The sequence below is a fragment of the Idiotropiscis lumnitzeri genome, chromosome 14 (assembly GCF_059441095.1).
Source record: "Idiotropiscis lumnitzeri isolate Australia: NSW breed Sydney's pygmy pipehorse chromosome 14, RoL_Ilum_1.0, whole genome shotgun sequence".
NCBI lineage: Eukaryota > Metazoa > Chordata > Actinopteri > Syngnathiformes > Syngnathidae > Idiotropiscis > Idiotropiscis lumnitzeri.
This window is the reverse complement of record NC_142404.1, coordinates 6,884,104-6,907,272: the sequence shown is the minus strand read 5'-3', so window position 1 is coordinate 6,907,272 and position 23,169 is coordinate 6,884,104. Positions and strand designations below refer to the sequence as shown.

General features: G+C 42.5%; 1 protein-coding gene across 1 annotated transcript in view; it reads right to left on the bottom strand.

The window, feature by feature from the left end:
* Nucleotides 1-7,231, bottom strand: part of fgf14 (fibroblast growth factor 14) — an 86,875-nt gene extending 79,644 nt beyond the window's left edge. Inside the window, exon 1 of the mRNA XM_088314574.1 lies at nucleotides 6,373-7,231. Coding sequence (XP_088170700.1) covers nucleotides 6,373-6,463 — 91 coding nt within the window. The 5' untranslated portion in view covers nucleotides 6,464-7,231. The remainder of the gene's footprint in view (nucleotides 1-6,372) is intronic.
* Nucleotides 7,232-23,169: the final 15,938 nt, after the last annotated feature.

The window sequence follows — 23,169 nt, the reverse complement described above, 5'->3', positions numbered from 1 at the left end:
GCTGGGGAGATAACACACCTGTGAAGTGCACACTTGGAGACCACCTTCAGCCCCAGGAGGGTGAATTTAAAAATATACAGTAATAAATATGAAAATGTTAATCATAATAATGCATTCAATGACTTCATTTCCAATCACTTCAAGCGTAATAAAGATGCCTGTGTTAATATGAAGACGGCCACTGTGATTGGCTGGCGACTATTCAAAGTTGTAACCAAACAATCACAAACGTAATCTGTAACTATGTCAAATAAGTTTTTAATTGAGGTATTTAATAGAAGAGCATTGGTATGAGGAGCCTTTTCTCATGCACTTTGTCATCTTTGTGATGATTCCGAGCAGTGTGCAATGCTGGTTGGAGGCGGGTATTTTTAGCCAACGCTGCCATTCTCTCCTAATTGTAGGAGTTCTGTTTGCATGTTAACCCACACTTTACATCACTCTTTTCTTTGTCTGTTTCTAACAATTAAATGGGTGTGCATACATTATGCATTTAACAACATCACGTACAAATCAGTGCACTCTTTTCTCCTCAGAGAACCTTGATTTTGGGTGGTTGCTTAAGAATACTGGAATGGATAGCTACATTTGACCTGAAGCAACAATTCAGGTGAAAACGAAATATACAGTAGCGTACACTGTCCAAATCAAGCCTGGTTGTCATTTGATTGACTCAATTTTGAGGTTGATTGTAGGTCTGATCTGGCGTTTCCCTTCATTCAATTCCGTTTCAACGTAGTTAGAGAATTACATATTTTTTCTGTTTGATATTTTTGGGCAACTGTTATCCATTAGTAAACCTTGTTGTATTGTGTTGTAATGACCATTGAAGAGTGAGTGGCATAACCAACTAATGACTGGTGTTGAGTGTTATAAGCAGATAAGAGTAAACAATATAACCAATTTTTGCTATACTTTGAACAATAGCATGTATCCTGCCAAATGACTGTATAGATGCTCTACCGTCATCATCCAGGGAAAAATGTGGTTATTTAAAGAGTGGCCCAGTCAGATACTGTCTAAACAGGTCGCAAATATTCAGAGAAAATGGAAATCTGGTAACCTTGTTAAGGCTAAATTTTGTTGAAGTCCCTGTTAAGTAAAAAACTATTACATCTTTTGAATTTGACACACCACACAGAATAGTGTTCTTAACAACCCTGGCAATTTGAAAAATCAAGATGGTCTCTCCACACAAACACTGTAGGCTGTCTGCTGAATGGGCTGAGCCAATGCCATACTCAATTGTCAATCAAATAACGCTACGTCCTGGGAAAATGGATTGTACTTTATGTAGCACCTTAATACACCTAAATACATTTTTCAGCTGGGAAAATATATCTGCTTAATGCCCCCTGTGGCAGTAATATTTCCTACCCTTTTGTCGCGACAATGAGGCACTCTAGTGCAAAGACCCTCTCTCCATGCTAGCTGTCACATCTGACTTCCTCCTCCTCGCTCTGTGACGTGCGGTCACTCACGACCAGCAATGAGGCATTCTAAAGCAGCCGTGCCAGTCTGAAGCCCGAGCCACGCACTGACTGTCAAGGCAGACATTTAATTGTTTTCATTTTTTCACTCTTCCTTCATACACTGTGTGAAATGTGCGCACTGGTGGCTCACAACAAGTAATCAGTAGACTCTATAATGAGAAACTGTATTCTCGGTGATTACATCCATCCATCCATTATCTGGACCGCTTCTCCTCACTAGGGTGCTGGAGCCTATCCCAGCTATCTTCGGGCAGTAAGCGGGGGACACCCTAGACTGGTTGCCAGCCAATCACAGGGCACACAGAGACGAACAACCATCCGCGCTCACACTCATACCTAGAAGCAATTTAGAGTGTTCAATCGGCCTGTCATGAATGTTTTTGGAATGTGGGAGGAAACCGGAGTACCCGGAGGAAACCCTGAAACTCTGCACCTCTGCACTGTGAACCCATCTTGCTAACCAGTTACCCACCATGCCACCGTATCTTCAAACATGTATCATGTATTTTGAAACAAAATTCTGAATTCAGAATTTAAAGGGCATTTAAATTGTATTGTCAAATCTTGCAGCAAGTCACATAAGGAAACAAACAATTGTTAGCAATGAATTGCAGCGTTTCTGCCTTGATGAGCCTTTGGTTAATGCAACTATTCTGCAAATTACTTAAATGGGTGTAAAGTAAAAATACATAATCCTTAGCCCAATGAGATCATTTTTATAGTGACAATCAGAAAAAAAATTGTGTTAACGTTTCACTGAGTGCCCATCAAACCATCATTCCACTGGATAGTTCATGACATAACCTTATCCTCTAACGTTTACCACATTACTGACCTCATTAGATCAATGCCATTCACCGTAGCCAGAATCCTCCATTTAAGTGACATTTACAAAGTTTCAAGATGACATCTGCGTCATCGCTCACACAGGAGAGAAACTTACTCAAGCTCTATTCCTTCCACTCAGCTGCCTCATTACTTAATTGACTTAATAAAGTACAAATTAACTGGTCGGACTGTCGACGCTTGAACGACAAGTTGCCATGTATGCGTGAAAGAAGGGCCGAAAGCCTACTTCCAGATTTCTGACAAAATGTTTTGAATAGACAGACTCTACCATTTGCATTCTGGGATGGAAGAAATCACCCAAACGGTGAAAAAAAGTGCAGGGGGGAATACTCTAATTATCATAGCTTACGATATTTGTTTTGGAGGGTTTTTTTTTTTCATTTTTTTGACAGTGTTTCTTCTGTTCCAATTTTATCTTGGCAAACAAACAAAAATTGACCAAGCAACTGTTCAATAGCTCAAACAAACTTGTAAATTGGGGTACTCATAAGTCAAGGCACTAACTAGTGCACACCCCATGATCAAACTTAAAATGACGCCTGAGCTCGAAAGTGAATCACCCGACTTGAAATTGAGCTTGAACGGAGGCTTAGCTCTCTTCACGTATGCCCAGTTTGTCAGCCTTGTCAGCTTTGTCTCTGTCTTTTCTTGCAGTTTAGGTGGAGTTACTATAAATACAGCCATAGGGCTGGAGTACCGTATCTCGGCCTTTTCAGATGAGGCCTCAAGAGCAGCTGCCTCGTTTCTTTGACAAGAAAAACACACGCCTGGATTGAACTGCGGTGTGATTTGTTTGACAGGAAACATGCTCAACTAGTTATCTTATAGCCATGAAGCGCCGTTCTGACACTGCCTTGCTACTTCATTAAAGTCCAGCTTGCTGATTCTGCAGAAATCACGACCCTATTTTTTTGCATTAATGAACTACCCCCAGCTTGTGTGGTCTGCGTGTGGCCTCGATGATGGTCTCCCACGAGCCTCAGTCTGGAATGTTAGCGTCTTTCAGCGCCTGCCACGCAATCAGTCACCTATCAGCCCATTGTGCCTTTCACGGCACGGGCATTTAGAACTTTATAACATTTGAAACAGTGAGCACATTAACTCAAATAATGTTGCAAAATGTTCAAAAAGAATGAAACAGCAACATTAGATGACCATAAATAATCATAAAGCTTGATTGGTCCAATTTAGATGTCAAATGTGGATAAATTACCCATCCATCCATGACGGAAGCCGCTCATCCTCACGAGGGTTGCGGGGTGTGTAAGAATTAACTATACACAAACATAAGCCTACATACATTGCCTAAATGTAATACATACATCATTTTACCAAATTAAATGTCTTGTAAATTAAAATGCTACCTTCCGTTAAAATGTTAGCTAACTACATCAGCAATTAAGCTGAATTAGGTAAAAATGGTTTGTAGTAGAATGCCTCAATTGAGGGGTATATTTTGGAAAGCAAAACGTGTTCTTCATAACCATGGTACTTCAATTATACGTCATGCTAGCGTTAATGTAACCGTCTCATCTAATTTTATGAGAAGTATATTCCTCAATAGGAACACATTTGAAATAAAAATACATAATTCAGGTATCACGTAATTTACGGTACAGTCCTTCGATCACCTGCACGCTGGCTGTTCATTGGTTGTTGGCCAAAGATTCGCGATTAAATGACGCTGCAGTTGTGTTTCCACTCACAGCCTGCACGCTTACAGCAGAGATCAAATAAAGGGATCGCTTCATGAACTGATCTGTTAAGTCGATGTCCAATTACGTAAAGTAGACCTCAATTGCAAGTGTGTTGCAATGTTGATGAACGTTAGCTTAAAAGACCGAGGATGGAAATCTCGCAATAAGGAAAATATGTGATTCATAGGGCAAAACCTTCCAAACAATATACACATATACAAACATAAGACAAAATAAACCAAATGACAACACTTGTGTGTTCCCCACTTCTCTTTCATGAATTTAATTGTGGTCATTCAGTCAGTACTGACGGAAGGTACGTCTGTCCATTACTGATGGACGCCCGGTTTGCTGCCATGAAACTTAAAAAAACTGACCGACTAAGCAGCGATGCGAGAGCGTGGGTTACCATGACAACCGAAATCTACAATCTTTGTTTGAATCTAATATTTCATAAATGAGTATCTATTTGCAAATAAACCTTAATAATTATGTTTTTCTGTTAAATCTTGATCAAATGATTTATTTGGGGAATATTTTGTGAACAATTACTTTCGGTTTGGGTAACGTATGCCGGATGGTGACAGAGACGAGAACGTAATATGTATGATGGACTTTTATTATCTTCCATATATATGAATTAAGAAGAAGATAATGAGAAAAAAATATATTCATTTAAAAAAGGCAAAATACATCAATGAAATGATAACACACATTCCTTTGTTCTGTTTTAGCTGACATTCGCTATTTGGGTGTTTTGGGATGATAGCCTGTGAAACATGTATTGTTTAAGTTATTAATATTGGCAATTCAAATGAGTTTTAGGCGAGTGTCAGTTATTTACGGAATCTTGAAATTGAAGGTTGGGCTTCATCCTTATCTTCCACAAATAGTGGAGATCCACTCAATCCTGTACAAACGTGAGACTAAATAGTCCGGCAAATGATAGCACGTATTCCTTACTTCTTTTTCTTTAAATACATTACTACAAAAGTTAGCTATGCAGTGTTATGTTGTTCAGGGACACATGAAGAAACATGTAAAAACTTGGATGAACTGATGGTACAACATTAAAATTGTGAGACATGGTAGCAAGCAGCAAGTTGTGCCAACGTTGCTAATAGCTGACTTAATCCTGTGACAAACTTTTTCGTGTTCATCCAAAGGTGGACTTGTTCAACCTGAATTGGGGTGAAAGAAATGCCACAAACATATGTTGTGATCTTTCAATGGCTAAAACATTCGGTACAACTGCATAGTCTAATAAGATCCACTCAATTAAAACAGTGCCGTTGTAAGATAATGCTTGGTTTGGAGTGTCATTGTCAGAGAGGCATTAATTTAATAAAATGTTTTAGGTTTGCAACACGTCGCACTGCAACATACTGAGAGCTGCTTGTCATATTTGTTTGTACTTGGAGCGCATTAGACCATGTCGTAGTATACCTAATGCAGTGATCTTTCGTATTCAACTGTTTCTCCTGCAGTGTCAGAGTGTCTCTCCATGCAGTCAGATGTTGATGTGTGGTGCAGTTGCACTGTACTGCTGAGCTCATCATCTTCCATTCGCCAGGCTGCATGGAGTAACAAGTAGCCCCGCACAACACAGACACACACCACCAACACCACCACATGCACTATGATTAAACACATCTCCTCATTCAGCCTGTTGAAATAAACCTTGCATTGTTGCATTAGCGCACACACACACACACACACACACACACCTCCCCCCACCAAAAAAAGCACTGCATTGCTTTGCCGATGCAGTGGTGCTGGTGGGGGCCCCGTTTAATCGTGAAGTGCTGTTGCAGTGGAGGGCTACTGCTGCTGCAGTACGAACTAGGATGGCATCATGTAGTGCAGGGGTGGGCAACGTGCGGCACATGGGCGATGTAGGGGCTCGAGAACGCGGCTAATCCAGCACGCTGAACAAATAAAACCATGGGGGAAGGAGGGTGGGGGAGCATTCAAGTCGTAAATGCGCATGCATTTGTTTGCATTCTTAATTTACTATAGTATTTGGTAGACTTTATACAAACAGAAATAAGGCCCCTCACCCAGAACTCCCCATGTAACAACTATTTAATAACTATGTAATAACAGTTAGTTTGGGAAAAGTTGCAGGTGATGTGGTGCAGCTTGTTACTTGTCCAACAAACTGATGGAAGATGCACAGAATAAGTTGTCCCTCCTCTCTTAAGACTGTGTGTGCCTCTGCATTACTGCATACATATAGCATTGCAGGGCCTGTCACAAATTGCCAAACGGAGGAGCAATAAAGCAAAAACACACACTTGGTGTATGATAGGGAAAACAAAGATGCCACTTACCACTTGGATTCTTGTTTTTCTTGAGACTCTTGCCACAAAGACACTGCAGCATATGCGTTCCTTTGCTGAAAATGTTCCAAAGAAACCACATTGATTGATTTGGGCGAATCCAGTGGCTCAAACACCCGGAGAGAGATGAGATCCTTGCGGTTGCATAATAATAACAATAGTAACAATAATGACAACACAGTTCTCCTCGTAAAGCCTGCCAATTGTATCATATAGGAAGAAGAAGGGAAAAAAGCATATCCTGTCTGTGCGGGGCTTCTTGTTTCTCTCACGTGTCTTTATTCGTAACAATGCTATGATTTCTTCTTGTTCTTCTTCCCGTTCTTCTTGTGGCGTCCTCAAGTAGAAAAGGTACTCTTAATTGCATGTGTCGCACCGGGGAGGAGACGCCAGCACGCATACACACACACTCACGCGCGCACGCACACACACACATTCACTCGCACACACAACACGCGTACACGCACGCGCACACTACAGTACACGCACACAACTAAAACAATAAAAGACGGCGGACTTCCAAGGAGGAGAGAACCATCGCCGCGTTTAGTTCATCACTCTGAGGAGAAGCTGAAGGGGAGGAGGAGGAGGAGGAGGAGGGTGGATCAGCACCGCGTCACACGTCAAGGGAGGATGCATCCTATGAAGACCCCCTGCACAAGTCCAAATTCGCCCCCCTAGTCACACGGCACCCATCGCAGTTTGCATGCCTCCACCAGTCCCGCACCGCTGCGTCTCGATGCGTGCAGATCCCCGCGCGTCTGTATCAATGCCACGCTAACTCCCCCTCCCCTTAACAACACAAAAAAGTGCACCCATATCGAAACGTGCACGGATTCTTTTCTCTCCAGCTTGTGTTGGAAACAGGAGGAGGATGAAAAGAAGGAGGAGCAGGATGGTGACACTGGAAAGTCTGGCTTTCCATTACGTAAACACGTGGTTTGTGCCCTGACATGTCAGTGATGCTGCGAAGATTCAGGATCCGATATGCTACACTGTCATGCTGTGGAATCGTCAAGAGTGATAATGGCTCGACCGTAAGACTTTAGGAGTAGGCTAAAATTTAGCTTTCTTCCTGTCATCATTTTTGCCGTTGGAAATAATGAAAATGAGTGGGGATCACACAACCTACAGGCAATGCTGGGATGCGAAAGTTTACTATATGTTTCTATGTACTCTATGATTTTTGTGCAAAAAAAGTAAAATAAGTAAGTAAAACTGTGAAATGCACTTAAGTTGAAAGATAAATACTGTCTGTGAATGGGGACTATCTTGTGTGTCATCGTGTCACAACTGCTACCATGTTCTGTACGCCTTATATTGTAAGTCTTCAAGATTTCCATCAATAAAGAGCTCAGCGTCTCCTGTTAAAGATGAAAAAAAATTAAGAAGCTATTTTGACAAAGTTAGGAGCAGAAAGCAGCTTGCAGATGACTGGTGTCAAATGTAGGGCGTGAAATCAAAACATTGTCTGATAAATAAACACTCAAGCAGCGCACTGCTAACTGAAAATATATTCAAGTACACTAACAAATCATGTACTTAGTTTCTTCTCATCATTGTTGCCATTATTAAACATTTATTAAATGTGCAGGCATTATTTGAATATTTTAACAGTACTGCAAATGACAAAGACAACCTATGTAAAACTTAAAAACATTGAAACATTCTACGATAAAATTGCTCACCAATGGCATCATGTATGGTGATGACATTCCGTTTGATTTTTGGGGATTTAATTTTTTTTTCTCCCAGGAAAGCGGCAGCGCTGAAGCCGATTGTTATGCACATCAGCCTCGCAGCTCAAACAGTAACTAAGGTTAATATTAGTTACGTGTTTAATTGAGAAAACAATAAAATAAGCAATCGACAATGCAATGTGGGACTTAACTTGTTGGATTTTCAGAGTAACTTAGGACTTGCTTAAAACATTAAGGGTAAGACTTGAGTTTTACTTGACTTGCACGTTTACTGTATGTGACCTACTCCCAACTCTTATTCCTTTGAATGTTCTTCCCATGAGGCTGAAGTTTCTTCTGGTGATAAATGTTGCAAAAAAGCAAAAATCTGGTGTACAACTTCAGGAAGATCAGTTGAGGGGTATCGCCCAACATCTAAGAGATTAATTAATAGTCTGTATCAAGCTTCATGATATAGATCAGTAAGATTTATGGACTATACACACATCTAAATAGATAGGTGCTGTTGTCTAATTGTTGTGTTCATCCATCGCTGAGGACTAAAGGCTGTTGTGTGTCGCTCGTGGCTTCTGTTTGCGCTGCATGACGACATTCCTCAGAGGAATTCAAGGTTTTCCATCACAGCTGAAGACCAAGGTACAGTTCCCTTGTTGTTTCAACTTGCTTTGGATCATTACTTTGTAAAGGCACTCGGTTGAAGGTTGTGGTAAGTACTGGCAATGCACAGCCAATCATGCAATACAACTTTTTTTATTTATTTTTTTGTCATTTGTGCATTCTGCACTATCTACCAACCGTCCTACATGTGTCAGTGAGACTCTCTTTCTGCATGGCAGCAGACTGTTTGACTGCCAAGGATTGAAAGAGGACCCATCAATCATTCAGGGCAAAGCTCGGTTGCCAATAATTCCTTCTCATTAGAGTACCAGTGGAAGAGATTTACCTACAATGAAAAACATGGTGTGTTGAATTTACTCAATTTCATTTTCTCGAGTACCTGCACAGAATTAAAATTGTCCTGATCCAGATGATTTTTTTAAGTAGATCTAGTCTACTTAAAAAAAATTATCTGGGTCCGTATGATTTTATTTTAATGGATTCATTGATGAAATATAATTGAGTAAATTCAACAAAAAAATTTTTCAGTGTAGTATTAGGAACTCATGGGCGGAGTTTGGATTGGATCCATTGGTTTATTTATTTATTTAATTATTTTGTGTGACTTCTCTTCTTAAATCAACATCACTCTGAAGAAAAACACAGGACAATTTAACCATACGTTGACTGTCTTTTTGCCTGAAAAAAATCCAGTGATCCTCTGATCGTCCAAGCCCCGAAGAACCACGTGAGTAGCCTATAGACCAATTCTAGAAAAAAATCACTTGTTAAGATGATTTCCAAGGAATGTGGTCAATTTAATATGTAAGCAGAGTGGTATATTGCTATTTATTTGTTTCCTACATTGTTAAATCATCGTTGATAATTCTTGTGAGGAATTCTGAACACGATTAGTGTTATCACATGCTGTAGCTGAATATCGTCAATTATTAAAGTATAAGGGACAGGAAACAAAAGTTACCCTAGAAGCTGTTTTCCAAAGGATAAAATTCCTATGTTTGCTTTCGTAAAAACACAATGAAAAGGACTCGAAAACGATGCAGAAAACGCAATATTTTTGTGAGGCGGAACGCCCACGGGCCGGCAGCTAGTTTGACCCACTTAGTGTGTGTGTGACGTCACTGGTTCAACGGGTCGTCTTCAGACGAACACAAGCTGTATGTAAGTACAGGACAATATTACAGTCCGATTGTGTGATCGTGCCATCTAGCTAATATTGAAAGATATGATGAAGAGAGGAGTGAGGTTTTCCTTCTAAGTGTATTTTATTAATGGAGTGTTTCATTGTCCTCATAATTTTGTGGTATGGTTAGGGTGCGCTCAGTTTCCTGCGTTGAATAGGGGAAGAAGGGGAACCACTTTGATTGCTTGTGTTCACTTCCATGCCAGGCGCAAACGCCCATGTTTGCCTGCCCGTCTACAAAAATACCAAAAGAAGAAATCGTCCACTCATGCACATAGTTAGACCATGCTTTACACTAGAATTGTAGTGTGCATGAAAATATGGCCCAAGTGTTCAATTGGATAACAGTCGTTTTCCCAAAATGATAAAAGCACCATCATTGAATTTCATGTAATAAAAAAAACACACACACGCACACTGTAATAAATCCTTCATTAACCACAGCCTGTTTTTTGGGGGGTGTGTATTATTCTCATAAGGTCAAATGGTGTCACTGTGGAATCAGCACAAGCGGACAATCTTTCGACCTCGGCCTCAATGCATCCGTCGCATCGATCTGCCGACGGCAATGCAAAGTATCATTGCACCCTGGAGGATATTGTCTGACGATCTTGTCAGGTATCATTACAATACTTGTTTTTGATTGTCTCAGGCCGCAGTGGGCAGGAAGTGGCCCCTCGTGTGCCGTAAACGGCCTCTTCACTTCAGACGGGAAAACCAGAAATAAATGGACGGGTTCAAGTTGACATTATGGATTTACCATGCAATTTTTTTTTTTTTTACAATAAAGCCTTGTTTACTTAAGAGACACATGCTATCAATGCTATTGCAAGTAAGAAAGTAAGAAATGATCGGATCTGCATTTATCTGAGTGAAATCTATCCAAACCCACTTACCGAGCATACCTGCATCCATGATGGCAGCCAATCAAAGAAGAATAATGCATTGTATGCAGAGATGCTGAGAAATTAAATATTAAATGTGACAATCATAACTTCATTTACTATGCAGGCTATGCTGTTTCAACTACATAACACCAAAAAGGACCAAAAAAAATGGTATCTGCCATCCATCCAATGTCGATGCCGCTCATCCTGTTTAGGAATAAGAAGACCTGGATCCTACAGCAGCTGACTTTGGGCAAAAGGAAAACTACACCATGGACTGTTCCAGGGCACATGAAGGCAGACAAGCTTTAACGTGCACATTCACTGAGAGAAAACTGAACCCACACTGCCAGCATTAAAATCGGGAGAAGCACTATCCAATTAGTGACTTCAGGGATGTCGAAGGAATTAACACTTGTACAAGAAACAATCCAATCGATACATTTAGCAAGTCCTTGTTGTCTTCACAGCTTGGTTTGATCCTTTATTGGTTTTTTGCACATTTTGACTGCGACATGCTCTCTACGCTTATATATGGTAGGTCTCATTTGGTTACTTGGCCATCGTTCACAAGATCTTCATCCCGGATGAACAGCCATGGGCAGCCATGCCATTGATTGGTTCCTGCAGTGCCGACAAGATAATCAATAGTTAAGCTATTTCCTACTCTCTCTTTTACCCATGACCTGCCAGAGTTGTAAACCCCGATGTCATGCTTCTCACGCTGTGTTTATCCTAAAACTGAGACACAAGGTTCTACATGAGAATTGAATGCAACAAGTCGGAACTATTGTGATGTATTCTTCTTGAAGCATCATTTCAAATTGTAGCATAGCCCCCAAATCTTACACATGAAGTAAAAGTAGTATCATTGAATAGTCTTTCTAAAAATGTTAATCAATCTACAAATCCATTTCAATCCAAATTAAAAAGACAAAATAGGTCAATTTATATTTACGGCATATAGTAAGCCACAGCATATTCACATTTCGGTATTCGAAAATTCACTCATTCGCCGTTTTGGGGACGAGGAGGGCCTAACCTCGATTTTCCCCATTGTTTCCTTAATCCAAAGCAATAAAAAAATTAATTGGCACAATTTACTGCCATCTTGGTGCCAATATACTTTGTTGAAGTGAATTAATGAGGTTCATTTAGAAACAAGCAGTGTTTTTCTCAATCTTTTGACAATTCTTGGCAATTATAAACCTTTTTCGGGGCACGTCAATTTTTACTAAGTACAGAGCGCCATTAGCACCAGAACACGCAATAGTGCAGTGATACTGATCAAATTGAATTGTCTGGAGGACAACGTGACAAAGCTACAATGAAGAATGAGTAATAATGGCGCTTACAGAGACGTGCCAATTGTTAAAGTGTCACGATGAAATTACAAGTAAACTGTTTTATATGTTAATGGCAAGCGGAAAGAAGCTTTTGGAATGTTTGTTGACAAGGAGTGTCACGGTTCGCCTTACAGCGAGGAGGAGGTGGACCCAAAAGGCGAGGAGGCAGAGAGGTGAGTAACGTGAAGGGAATTTATTAACTGAAACAAACAAAGACAAACAACGTGGCATGGGGCTAGGGAACAAGGGCAACCAAAACGTGACTAACAGAAAAGGAGGACGAGGAACAGAAGCCGGGGCAAAACGCTGAGGGACGTAACGGGAACGAGAGCATGAACTTGACAGTAACATACGTGGTCGTGGAAGTCCGGAAAGTGCGGCAATGACCCGACACTGCGTTGTCGGTATGGGAAGCTTAAATAGTCCGAGTGATCAGGGGAGCAGATGGGAAACAGGTGTGTGATGAGGGTAACGGGGAACAGGTGCGTGGCTGGTGAGGACGAGTGCTGAGGGGAGGCGCTATCACAGCTGACCAAAACAAAAACAAAGTGCACATGGCAGGGAGGTGACGAAAACAATAACAAAACCGCATGACACGAAAACAATACAAAAACCCCTGTCATGCCTGACGCGGATCATGACAGTACCCCCCCCTTAAGGGACGGATTCCAGACGTCCCACAAAAAGAACAAAAAGAAAAACCATGTCCAAAAACGAGGGTGGGCGGAAGGGGTCGGGCGGTGGGTCAACGACCCGTGATCGAAGCCGGTCTGGCGGATGTCCGGGAGGCCAGACCAGCGCGTCCTTTCGTGGCCATTCAGGCGGCCGTCCGGGTGGCCGAACCCGCAAGTCCAGTCGTGGCCATTCGGGCGGGCGTCCGGGAGGCCAAACCAGGGAGTCCGACTGTGGCCATTCAGGCGGGCGTCCGGGAGGCCCAGATCGCCTCATCGAGTGCGCCGCCGAGGCTAAGACGAGAAGCGGCGGCGGGTCGAGGGGCTCAGCCGAGGCAGAGGCTTGGAGCGGCGGCGGACCGGGCGCAGCCGAGACAGGAACTTGGAGCGACGGCTGGTCGTCCAGCCCCGCCGAGTCAGGGACGTGGAGCGGCAGCTGGTCGTCGAGCGTCGATGAGACCGGAACGTGGATCGGCGGCTGGTCGTCGAGCGTCGACGAGACAGGAACGTGGATCGGCGGCAGGTCGTCGAGCGTCGACGAGACAGGAACGTGGATCGGCGGCAGGTCGTCGAGCGTTGCCGAGACAGGAACGTGGAGCGGCGGCTGGCCGTCGAGCCCCGCCGAGACAGGAACGTGGATCGGCGGCTGGTCGTCGAGCGTCGACGAGACAGGAACTTGCGACGGGTGCAGGACGTGCTCCGCCGGGACGTGAACTTGGGACGGATGCAGGGAGTGCTCCGCCTGAACGTGGACTTGATCTTGAGACGGACGCAGGACGTGCTCCGCCTGAACGTGGACTTGATCTTGAGACGGACGCAGGACGTGCTCCGCCTGAACGTGGACTTGACCTTGAGACGGACGCAGGACGTGCTCCGCCGGGACGTGAACTTGGGACGGACGCAGGGAGTGCTCCGCCTGAACATGGACTTGAGGCGGGCGCAGGACGTGCTCCGTCGGGACATAAGCTTGAGGCGGACGCAGGACGTGCTCCGCCGGGACGTGAACTTGGGACGGACGCAGGGAGTGCTCCGCCTGAACATGGACTTGAAACGGACACACAGCGTGCTCCGCTGGATCGGGTACTTGGGACGCGGCCGAGGCGCCGGAAGGGGGCTCGGCCGCTGGTGAGGAACCGGTACAGGACTCTGGAGGTTGCAGCTGGTGAGGAACCGGCACTGGAGGCTGCAGCCGATGAGGAAGCGGCGTAGATTGCTGTAGCTGACGTGGAGGCGGCATGGTCTGCGCAGCTGACGTGGCGGCGACATGGGTTGCTGCAGCTGACGTGGAGGTGATTGCGGGCCGGGCGCAGCATTCGGGCCGGGCGCAGCCGCGACGGGGAACCTGATCAGCGTCAGCCCTCTTCATGTCGATCAGCTGGGCTTGAAGCGAGGAGACCTGCTTCTCCGCGTTCCTCTTGCCCTCCTCTGCCTCAGCCAGCATCTTCCGCAGAGCGTTCAGCTCATCCTCCTGCTGCCGCAAGCGAGTGGAGAGGCTCAGCTTTTGGCGGGTCTCCTCTTGGAGCAATTCCTGTGCATCCTGCAGCTGCGACTCCATTGAAGACAGGTCTTGGCTGACTTTGATGTTTCTGCCCTCGGCTTCAGTCAGCAGACTGTTGGTATTGTCCAGCTCCGACTGCATCTTGGCCAACTTGTCAGCCATCTCCCGCCTCTGCTGTTCGCTCTCTCCAAATTTGACCTGTAGCTCTCGCTGTGCTGCAGTTGAGTCTAAAGCGTCCTCCAACTCAGTCTTGAGAGCTTCCAGCTCCTCTCCAAGGTCTCTGCGCCCCTCATCTGCCTTGTTGCGAGCCTGTCTCTCCGCTTCCAGATCCTCCTGCAGCTCTGAGATCTGAGCTTCTAGTTCCCGGGTCCTCTTCTGGGCGAGGTTCTCCTCCTCCCTCCTTGCCAGTACAGTCAGCAGCTCCTCCTCTTTCTGGGCCATGCGAGCTTCCAGTTTAGCAAGGTGGGCCTGAAGTTCAGAAATCTGGTCACTGATTGAGTCCGGGTTGCGCTGGGCGTCTGGAAGACGGTAGAAATACTCGAGATCGTCCTCGTGATCCGAGTCGATGATCAGATGGGGTGGAATGACGGGTAAACCATCGATGACGTAACCTGGTGACGAGGGGAGTGTAGCAGACGTGGCGCTGAGGTGATCGGCAGGTTGAGGGAGGTTGTCCGTGCGGTGGTGTCCATGACGCCGCCGCGAGCCCCTCGCTGGGTCCTTCTTTCTCGGTCGGGTCATTCTGTCACGGTTCGCCTTACAGCGAGGAGGAGGTGGACCCAAAAGGCGAGGAGGCAGAGAGGTGAGTAACGTGAAGGGAATTTATTAACTGAAACAAACAAAGACAAACAACGTGGCATGGGGCTAGGGAACAAGGGCAACCAAAACGTGACTAACAGAAAAGGAGGACGAGGAACAGAAGCCGGGGCAAAACGCTGAGGGACGTAACGGGAACGAGAGCATGAACTTGACAGTAACATACGTGGTCGTGGAAGTCCGGAAAGTGCGGCAATGACCCGACACTGCGTTGTCGGTATGGGAAGCTTAAATAGTCCGAGTGATCAGGGGAGCAGATGGGAAACAGGTGTGTGATGAGGGTAACGGGGAACAGGTGCGTGGCTGGTGAGGACGAGTGCTGAGGGGAGGCGCTATCACAGCTGACCAAAACAAAAACAAAGTGCACATGGCAGGGAGGTGACGAAAACAATAACAAAACCGCATGACACGAAAACAATACAAAAACCCCTGTCATGCCTGACGCGGATCATGACAAGGAGGAAGGAGCTGGAAAGGATAGTGTCAGGGCTGGGGTGAAGATAAGAGAATTTTCTTTGGAGTTTCATGAACTCAACACGCATGTATTTGGGATTTATGAGGAATCTGAAGTACCAGGTGAAAATCCCCACTTGCAGAATAGGCAAACTCCTCATAGGAAAGCCTGAGTCGTGATTCAAACCCCAGGACCTGAAACAGCAGCAGATCTTTATTGATTAAGTGTTAGAGAAAAAGAAAATGACAAATCTAATTACATTGTTTTTGATCATTTGCTTTGGTACATTTCTGAGATTTTTTTTTCGTAGGAGAATCTGTTATTTGTGAGAATTGTTTTCAGAAACGCACATACTGATTTGCAAATTTCAATTCGGTTCCAAGAAATCTACCAAAGCGACTGAGAAAAACGATAACTGTAAAAGGCCTGATTTTTGTAATGTTTTAACATTATTAATTGATATATAAGCATGATCAAACATGAACAAATATCATATTAATCTGTAAAAATAATGAAAATAACTTTATTAAACGTTATTGATGAATGGGCAGTAAATGGACAAAGTGACAAGAATATAGCAGCTAACCACTCAGCGGCTTGCTAGCTAAGCTAGCGGCTAACGTAGTTGTCTTCATTATCCCACAGTGCTCCTTCTTGTCGGGCATCACAAACAGATAGATGGACTCATTTGTGCAACGCAAGTGAGTATTAGAATCAAAGCCATTTGACCACCAAAACAAATAAATAAAAAGTGGATACCGTCTCGCTGAGAATTCGATCAAGCCGGAACTAAAATAAATACATGAATGGCTTACAGAAGCAACACTGACAGGCACTGGTCATCCTCTACACTCACACTATCATGACACTGAACCACTCATTGGATAGACAAGTTTTCCTTTGACGCTGGCAAAGTTGAAGTCTAGTACTGACAGTTCACATATTATGGTTTCAACTAAAAAAACGGCATATTCTTTACCCAAATTTATGGTCCGCCCCAAGGTTTGAACTTCAAGGCGCCACTGTAGCTTGGTACTCCGCTAATTTGTTACCCTCGTAAGTCATTCCGCGGTTACATAACCGCCGCGCCAGTCTGTTTTGTTTTATTATTTATAGCCTTTTATAGCAGCAACCTATCTGAGTATTAAGAAAAAAAAATGGTCCAAACTTCCTGCATTCAGTAGGAAGTGCATCGTGTATGTGCCAAACTGTCATCAAAACAGCCACTTTTGGGGGTTGCAGGGGTGGGCGTATAAAGCCTACTTCCGAGTCAAAGAATCCATCGGCGATATTAATGGAGAGTGCAGTGCCTTAGAGTCGTTTTCTATTCTGCCATCCATTAGTTGGCTTTAAAAACCGCTTTTGATGAATCAGGTAGGAAGGCTTTTCAGATTGTGTTAGAGTCAGCCTTGCCTTTGCAGTTGGTTAAATACAGATGTGTTTCTTTGGGTACATGTATACTTTGGTCGCTGACAAAATGGTCGAACCTGAAATTTTGTGATTACATATGATGTGCCGATTACAAAAGATGAGGGCGTCTGTTACGATGGCTCTAATGTGTGATTCCAGTCAGAAAAGGGCAAGATTGCCTTTAGAATGATTCCTTAGCACTCACTCACTGGAAAGGTAGTGGGAGCCTTTGAACTCCTTCTGATATTTCCTATTTTCTAAAGCATGGTTTCCTAACTTTTATTGAGCTAGGGTACATATATATATTTATAGTAAGTCCGGTATACTATTGTATACAATGGGAACGAATATAGTAAGTCCGGTATACTATTGTATACAATGGGAACGACTCACGAGTGCTCCAATTTGCGTTTACATTTTCCATTATGCTACGAGTCATCGCTTGGGTCATGTTTCGCTATGTGTTGCTGGACAAAATTTGATTAAATTTTGATTTTAAATTGAAATTTGAAATTTAAATTTTATGAACAAGCACTGTGCTGTTATTATTGGCAAAAAACAGGTAACTTATTTTTTTTATGGGGGGCAGAACCTATAAATATCTGAGCCGCTTCTCTTCACGGCGGTCACGGGCGTGCTGGAGCTTATCCCAGCTGTCTTTGGGCTGTGGGCGGGGTGCACCTGAAACTGGTTGTCAGCCGATTGCAGGGCACATAAAGACGAACAACCATCCTCGTTCACACTAACACCTAGGGACAATTCAATTCAGAGTTTCCAATCAACCTATTATGCATATTTTTGGACCGTTGGAGGAAAGCCACGTAGGCACGGGGAGAACATGCAAACTCCACACAGGAAGGCCGGAGCCGGAATCGAATCCTCTCTTCTGCACTGTAAGGCCATCTTGCTAACCTGTCGGCCACCGTGCCGCCCTGTATTTGTATATACGGGAGCTAAATTGAGTTACAAGATTGGTAACAGAAGACTTTAAAGTCGCACGTCTAGGTACGAATGTATTTCATATTAGTGCAAATCTTGTAACAACATTGCCACAAAAAGCATAGGTATGAAAAATTATCTAAATTTGAGGTTTACAATAATTTAATGCTGCACGAATGGCAACAAGTCATTATGTACCTTTTGCCATCTGGTGAAAGTGCATTTATTTGTTTTGCCTGTCATTATATGACATTGGCAACTAAAATATTATTTGTAATAAATAACAAATATTTTTTGCAAATAATCATAAAGCTGAACTAATTTCCTGCTCTCTTTCCACATTCATATTGCGGGAAGAAAGTTTTTAGAAACCCTGATCACACCAAGCTTTTTTTTCCCTCCTTTACTGGTCATCCATCAAAAGCTATCTATTCAGAAATGTAAAACAATTTAAATTATTGATGTGATGAAGTAATTTCATTCAGCGCACTATATCTGTTAAGACAAGTGCTTAAGCCCCCCCCCCCAAAGAGAAAAAACACGATTAGCATCTACAGTAGTTGACACCATGCTATAAATGTCGTTGTGGAGTAATAAAGTCAACTAAGGCACATGCAGTGGTTGGATAGAGTGATCTAAAGGCTGGTATCGCCGTTTATACTTTATCACTTTTAAAAGGCCACTGTTTGAATATTGCTTATTTTGATAAAAAGATAAAGAATGTGAGAACCAGCAGGCTGTAAAAGAAAAAAAACAACACAAAAACAAATGAGGTGAGGATTACAGGAAGGCAACAGCCTGGTAAGCAGTGTTTGATGCAGCTTCCTCTAAACAAGATGCCCTCGTGGGACGTGTTACCTTAGTCACTTTCCATCACATGGACAAAAAAAAAAAAACCTTTATGGTGACCTTGGGGAAATGCACTGATGCCTCCTGCCACTGCTGCTCTTGCTTGCATTTTGCCCCCAGAGGAACATTGACAAAAATATGAGCGCTAACACTACTATTTGTCTCAATCTCAGCAGACCACTGACATTTGAGAGCAGTAATATCAGTGAAAATATGAATGACGATGAGTTAACAACCTAAATAAATAATAATGTAGGGCTACTGTAAATGTAGAGTCTTTACTGCGTTGGAGTGAATCAGGTCTTCAATCCCAAGGAGGCTTTCATGGAAGAGCTGAGTCCCAGGGAGAGTAAAATAAGGATTCACCTCAGTGACCCATTGCATCCCCCTTCCTTTCCGAATAGGACACCAAAGCAGATTCTATTAACTTTAACCCAATTAAAATAATATTGGCTTCTAAATTGCTTAATGAACTTAATTAAGGAGCACACAATAACAAAGTGGAAAGCCTCTACTTTGTAAATGCGTGATTGACTTTTTCAAGGTCAAAAACCTTAAAAAGGGTCCATTTCAAAAGGAACTTCACAGAAGAAACAATGTTAAGTGAAGATAAGAAGTCAATCCAGGCTAGAACTGCTCATTATGAAACCGGAACTAATGAACTGTACTGGAAATGTTTGAAATAACGTTTAAGCCTTCTTGTCCATCCATCCATCAATTATCTGATCCACTGCGGACGCTGGAGCCCATCTAAGCTGCCCTCGGGCAGTAGGCGGACCCCGCTACCCTGTTGACCTGGGCCCCCCCGGCGTCTTCTCTAAATCAAACAGTCTCAAACATATTTTAAAATGGACAGTGATTTTTAATTGGACCGGGAAATCAGTGTTGCAGCTTCCTTCATCTTAGGCAGGTAGCTCAGATAAAGTCATTTATATCTCAACAGCACTTAGAAAATAATAATCAATGCCTTCGTTACATTTCGGCTAGATTGTAATGCACTTTATTTTGTAGTCTCCAGTTGGTCCATTTAGCTACAGTAGCTTCCTGAGTTGTTGTTGCTTTAGTCTCCTGTGCGTTTAACTCTATCAGTTCAGCTTTTTGTTCCAATGTTGCTACTTTAGGTGCTCTTTCATTTGCTTCAAGCTTCTCTTCCCATTGCACGCATTTTGTTGATGCTACGTTGACCTTCTCGATTGCTATGGCTTTGAGCAAAATATATTGTTGTAGCTTAACCTTTTCAACATTGTGCTTCGCTTCTTCCAACATTGCTTCTGTTGGAGTTTTCCCATTCTTTTATCTGTGCTTTGATAAAAGATAAAAGATGTCCTTTAATAGTGCCACAATGGGGAAATTTGATCATTGCTTCCTATTCCATTCTTGCGGCATTAGCTTCCAATGCTACAGCTTTAGCTTCCAATGTTGCAGCTTTAAGTTCAGCTATCAGCTCCAGTGTTGCTGTGTTAGCTTCTAATGTTGCCGCTTTAAGTTTAGCTTCCTGTCTCCATTGCGTGAGTCTGTTCATGCCTTTAAAGACTGCTTTAATCACTAACAAACATATAGACAATAAGGACACGGTAAGAGAACCGTGTGTCTCTGTGGCTCAACAGTGCCTGACTGATCCTCTTTTCCCACAATTCCCGAGATGTAATACTTTTGCTGGACATAATATATGACACATTAAGAAAGGAAAACAATGACAGAACTGACATAAACAGGCACATAGATCTTAGCGGTTGACCCATACAGTATAATGTATGCATTTTTGCATTTATGTACGTATGGTACTGTATGTGCAATGATAAGTGTTCTACTTTGTATATGACCACTAGAAGGCAGTGTTATGATATCCAGTGTACTATACATGTTCATTCATAAGTGATATCAATGGGATTCATTCAACAAATAACAAACAACATTTTCATTAGAAAAATACCAGATACTTGTGTAATGGACATATTTATGTACGTCTGTACCATGTTAGAGATATTAATGTAAGTACTAAGCTGTTCTTTGGCATCATGTTTCGCAGTAACTAACTCCAAAGTGCTGATTGTTCTCATCCTAAACCTGGGTGAAATACCTTACCTTTCCTTTTTTTTTAAACTTCATGGCTTTTTATATTTTATAAATATTTTTTAAATAAACAAATCCCCAGTCCACAACACTGTCAACAATGTGGCCACATTCACAGCAATAAATGAGAAAACTGAAAGCTGATGAGACAGTACATGTGAAAGAAGATACAGGAGAAGAAGCAATTAATGACATAAAAAGCGCAACCTACCTCAACCACTCTTTAAGTTTAGGAATGAATACATACTTAGCATTTGATTTGTTACTTGTCAGGAAAAGGGCCAAAATGTTGATCGTTTTTTAAAAATCCATTCTCCATTTGTGTCTTGTTTTGCTTTGGCATTGCAAGGCAATGTAGCTGTATTTATATTGTGCATTTCTTACACCCTCCCTGGAATGAAACTCCCATCTCTGTATAATAAGTAATATAATGTAATATATCTATCCATTATCTGTTCCGCTTTTCCTCACAATGGGTCACAGGGGTGCTGGAGGCTATCCCAGTTGTCTTCGGGTAGCAGGTGGGGTACACTCTAAACTGGTTGCCAGCCAACAACGGGGCACACAAAGACAAACAACCATCCACTCTCACACTTACATCTAGGGACAATTTAGAGCGTTCAATTAATTAATTTTCTTGCATGTTTTTGGATTGTGGGAGGAAACCGGAGTACCCAGAGAAAACACACTCAGGCACGGGGAAAACATGGAAACACAACACAGGAAGGCCAAAGTAAATAAATTCCACGATTTCTGCGCTGAAAGGCCATCTGCCCATAATATAATATATATATATTATAATATAATATAATATAATATAGTATAATATAGGGGTGGCACGGTGGCCCAACTGGTTAGCACGATGGCCTCAGAGTGAGAGACAGCATCGGGCGTGGGTTCAATTCCTCGGCATTCCTGTGTGGAGTTTGCATGTTCTCCCCGTGCCTGCGTGGGTTTCCTTCCGATAAAAAGTCCGACTTCCCTTAATGTCTAGCCTATGTTCCCATTTTTATATAGTTTCAATATTTAGTCATTTTCAACAGAGCGCACTTATATACGAGATATTTAGCAATGTTCCCATTAAACACCTTTGCCAGTCACACAAATATAAGGCGTTTATTTCACATTCAAGAAAATGTGGCTCCAGGAACTTAAGGGTGCCACTTCCAGAAAAAACATTAAAATATCTCCTGCGGAAATATATCAAGTGCTAAGCATTGAGTTAACATCTTTTGCCTTTTTTTTTCTTAAATCAAAGAGTTATCAGGCTAAAAAAAACGGAAAGCCTAATTATCCAAGTAAAACAGGTCAACATGTTCAGTACACAATCAATAAAAATGGCTGTCCTCATGAAAAACTAATTCAAAATGAGCTTTGACACCACCTTTTCTTTGGAATATTTTTTTAACTTCTCTTAATGAGAAAAATGAGTTTTTGACTGCCCTGCCAGTGAGTTAAATCTGGGTTGGAACGGAGTCAGGGACATTGGGATTTGGTAGATTATTTCACACATCTGGGCTTTGTCCTTTCAATAATGTTTGTGCAACCGCATTGAAGCACTCCTTCGCAACTTCCCCATCACTGAATGTTTTTTTTTGTTTCCCCCAAATCCATGATACTTTTAGTGAACATTCGTTTGCATGCCGCTGGGCTGTAAACGAAAATGTAAAAATCTGTTATACTGCACTCGAAGTTCGATGTTTTTGCGTGCGCTCACCTCAAACTTCAGCGGATAACTGTGCACAAAAGGGCGGTGCTTTGTTTCGTAGTGGCGCTTCGCAATGTTGCGACGGTTTCGGAGCATATGATGCACACTGGTTTTGAATCGGCTGCAGCCAGAACGAAACAAAATTTCTCCGTCCATTCATTGAAAACAACACGCATCGACCTTGCTAACTTTTTAGCAAGGCATACTGTTAGTATCGTAAACAAAAGATTTGATTGGCTCAAATCAGGGACGCCTTTCCCGTTTTAACTAGAATTGCAGCGCCAACGTTTGCGAATGCGCCCTGCAAAAAAATCATCATAGCTTGGTCATGGGTCCGGTTCGAACCATCGCGCGGTCCGTATCGGATCCGGACCACGGTGCCATTTGGTGATGCCTGATAATATAATATAATATAATATAATATAATATAATATAATATAATGTAATGTAATGTAATGTAATGTAATGTAATGTAATGTAATGTAATGTAATGTAATGTAATGTAATATAATATAATATAATATAATATAATATAATATAATGTAATGTAATGTAATGTAATGTAATGTAATGTAATGTAATATAATATAATATAATATAATATAATATAATATATAATGGAGAACGTGAAAAATC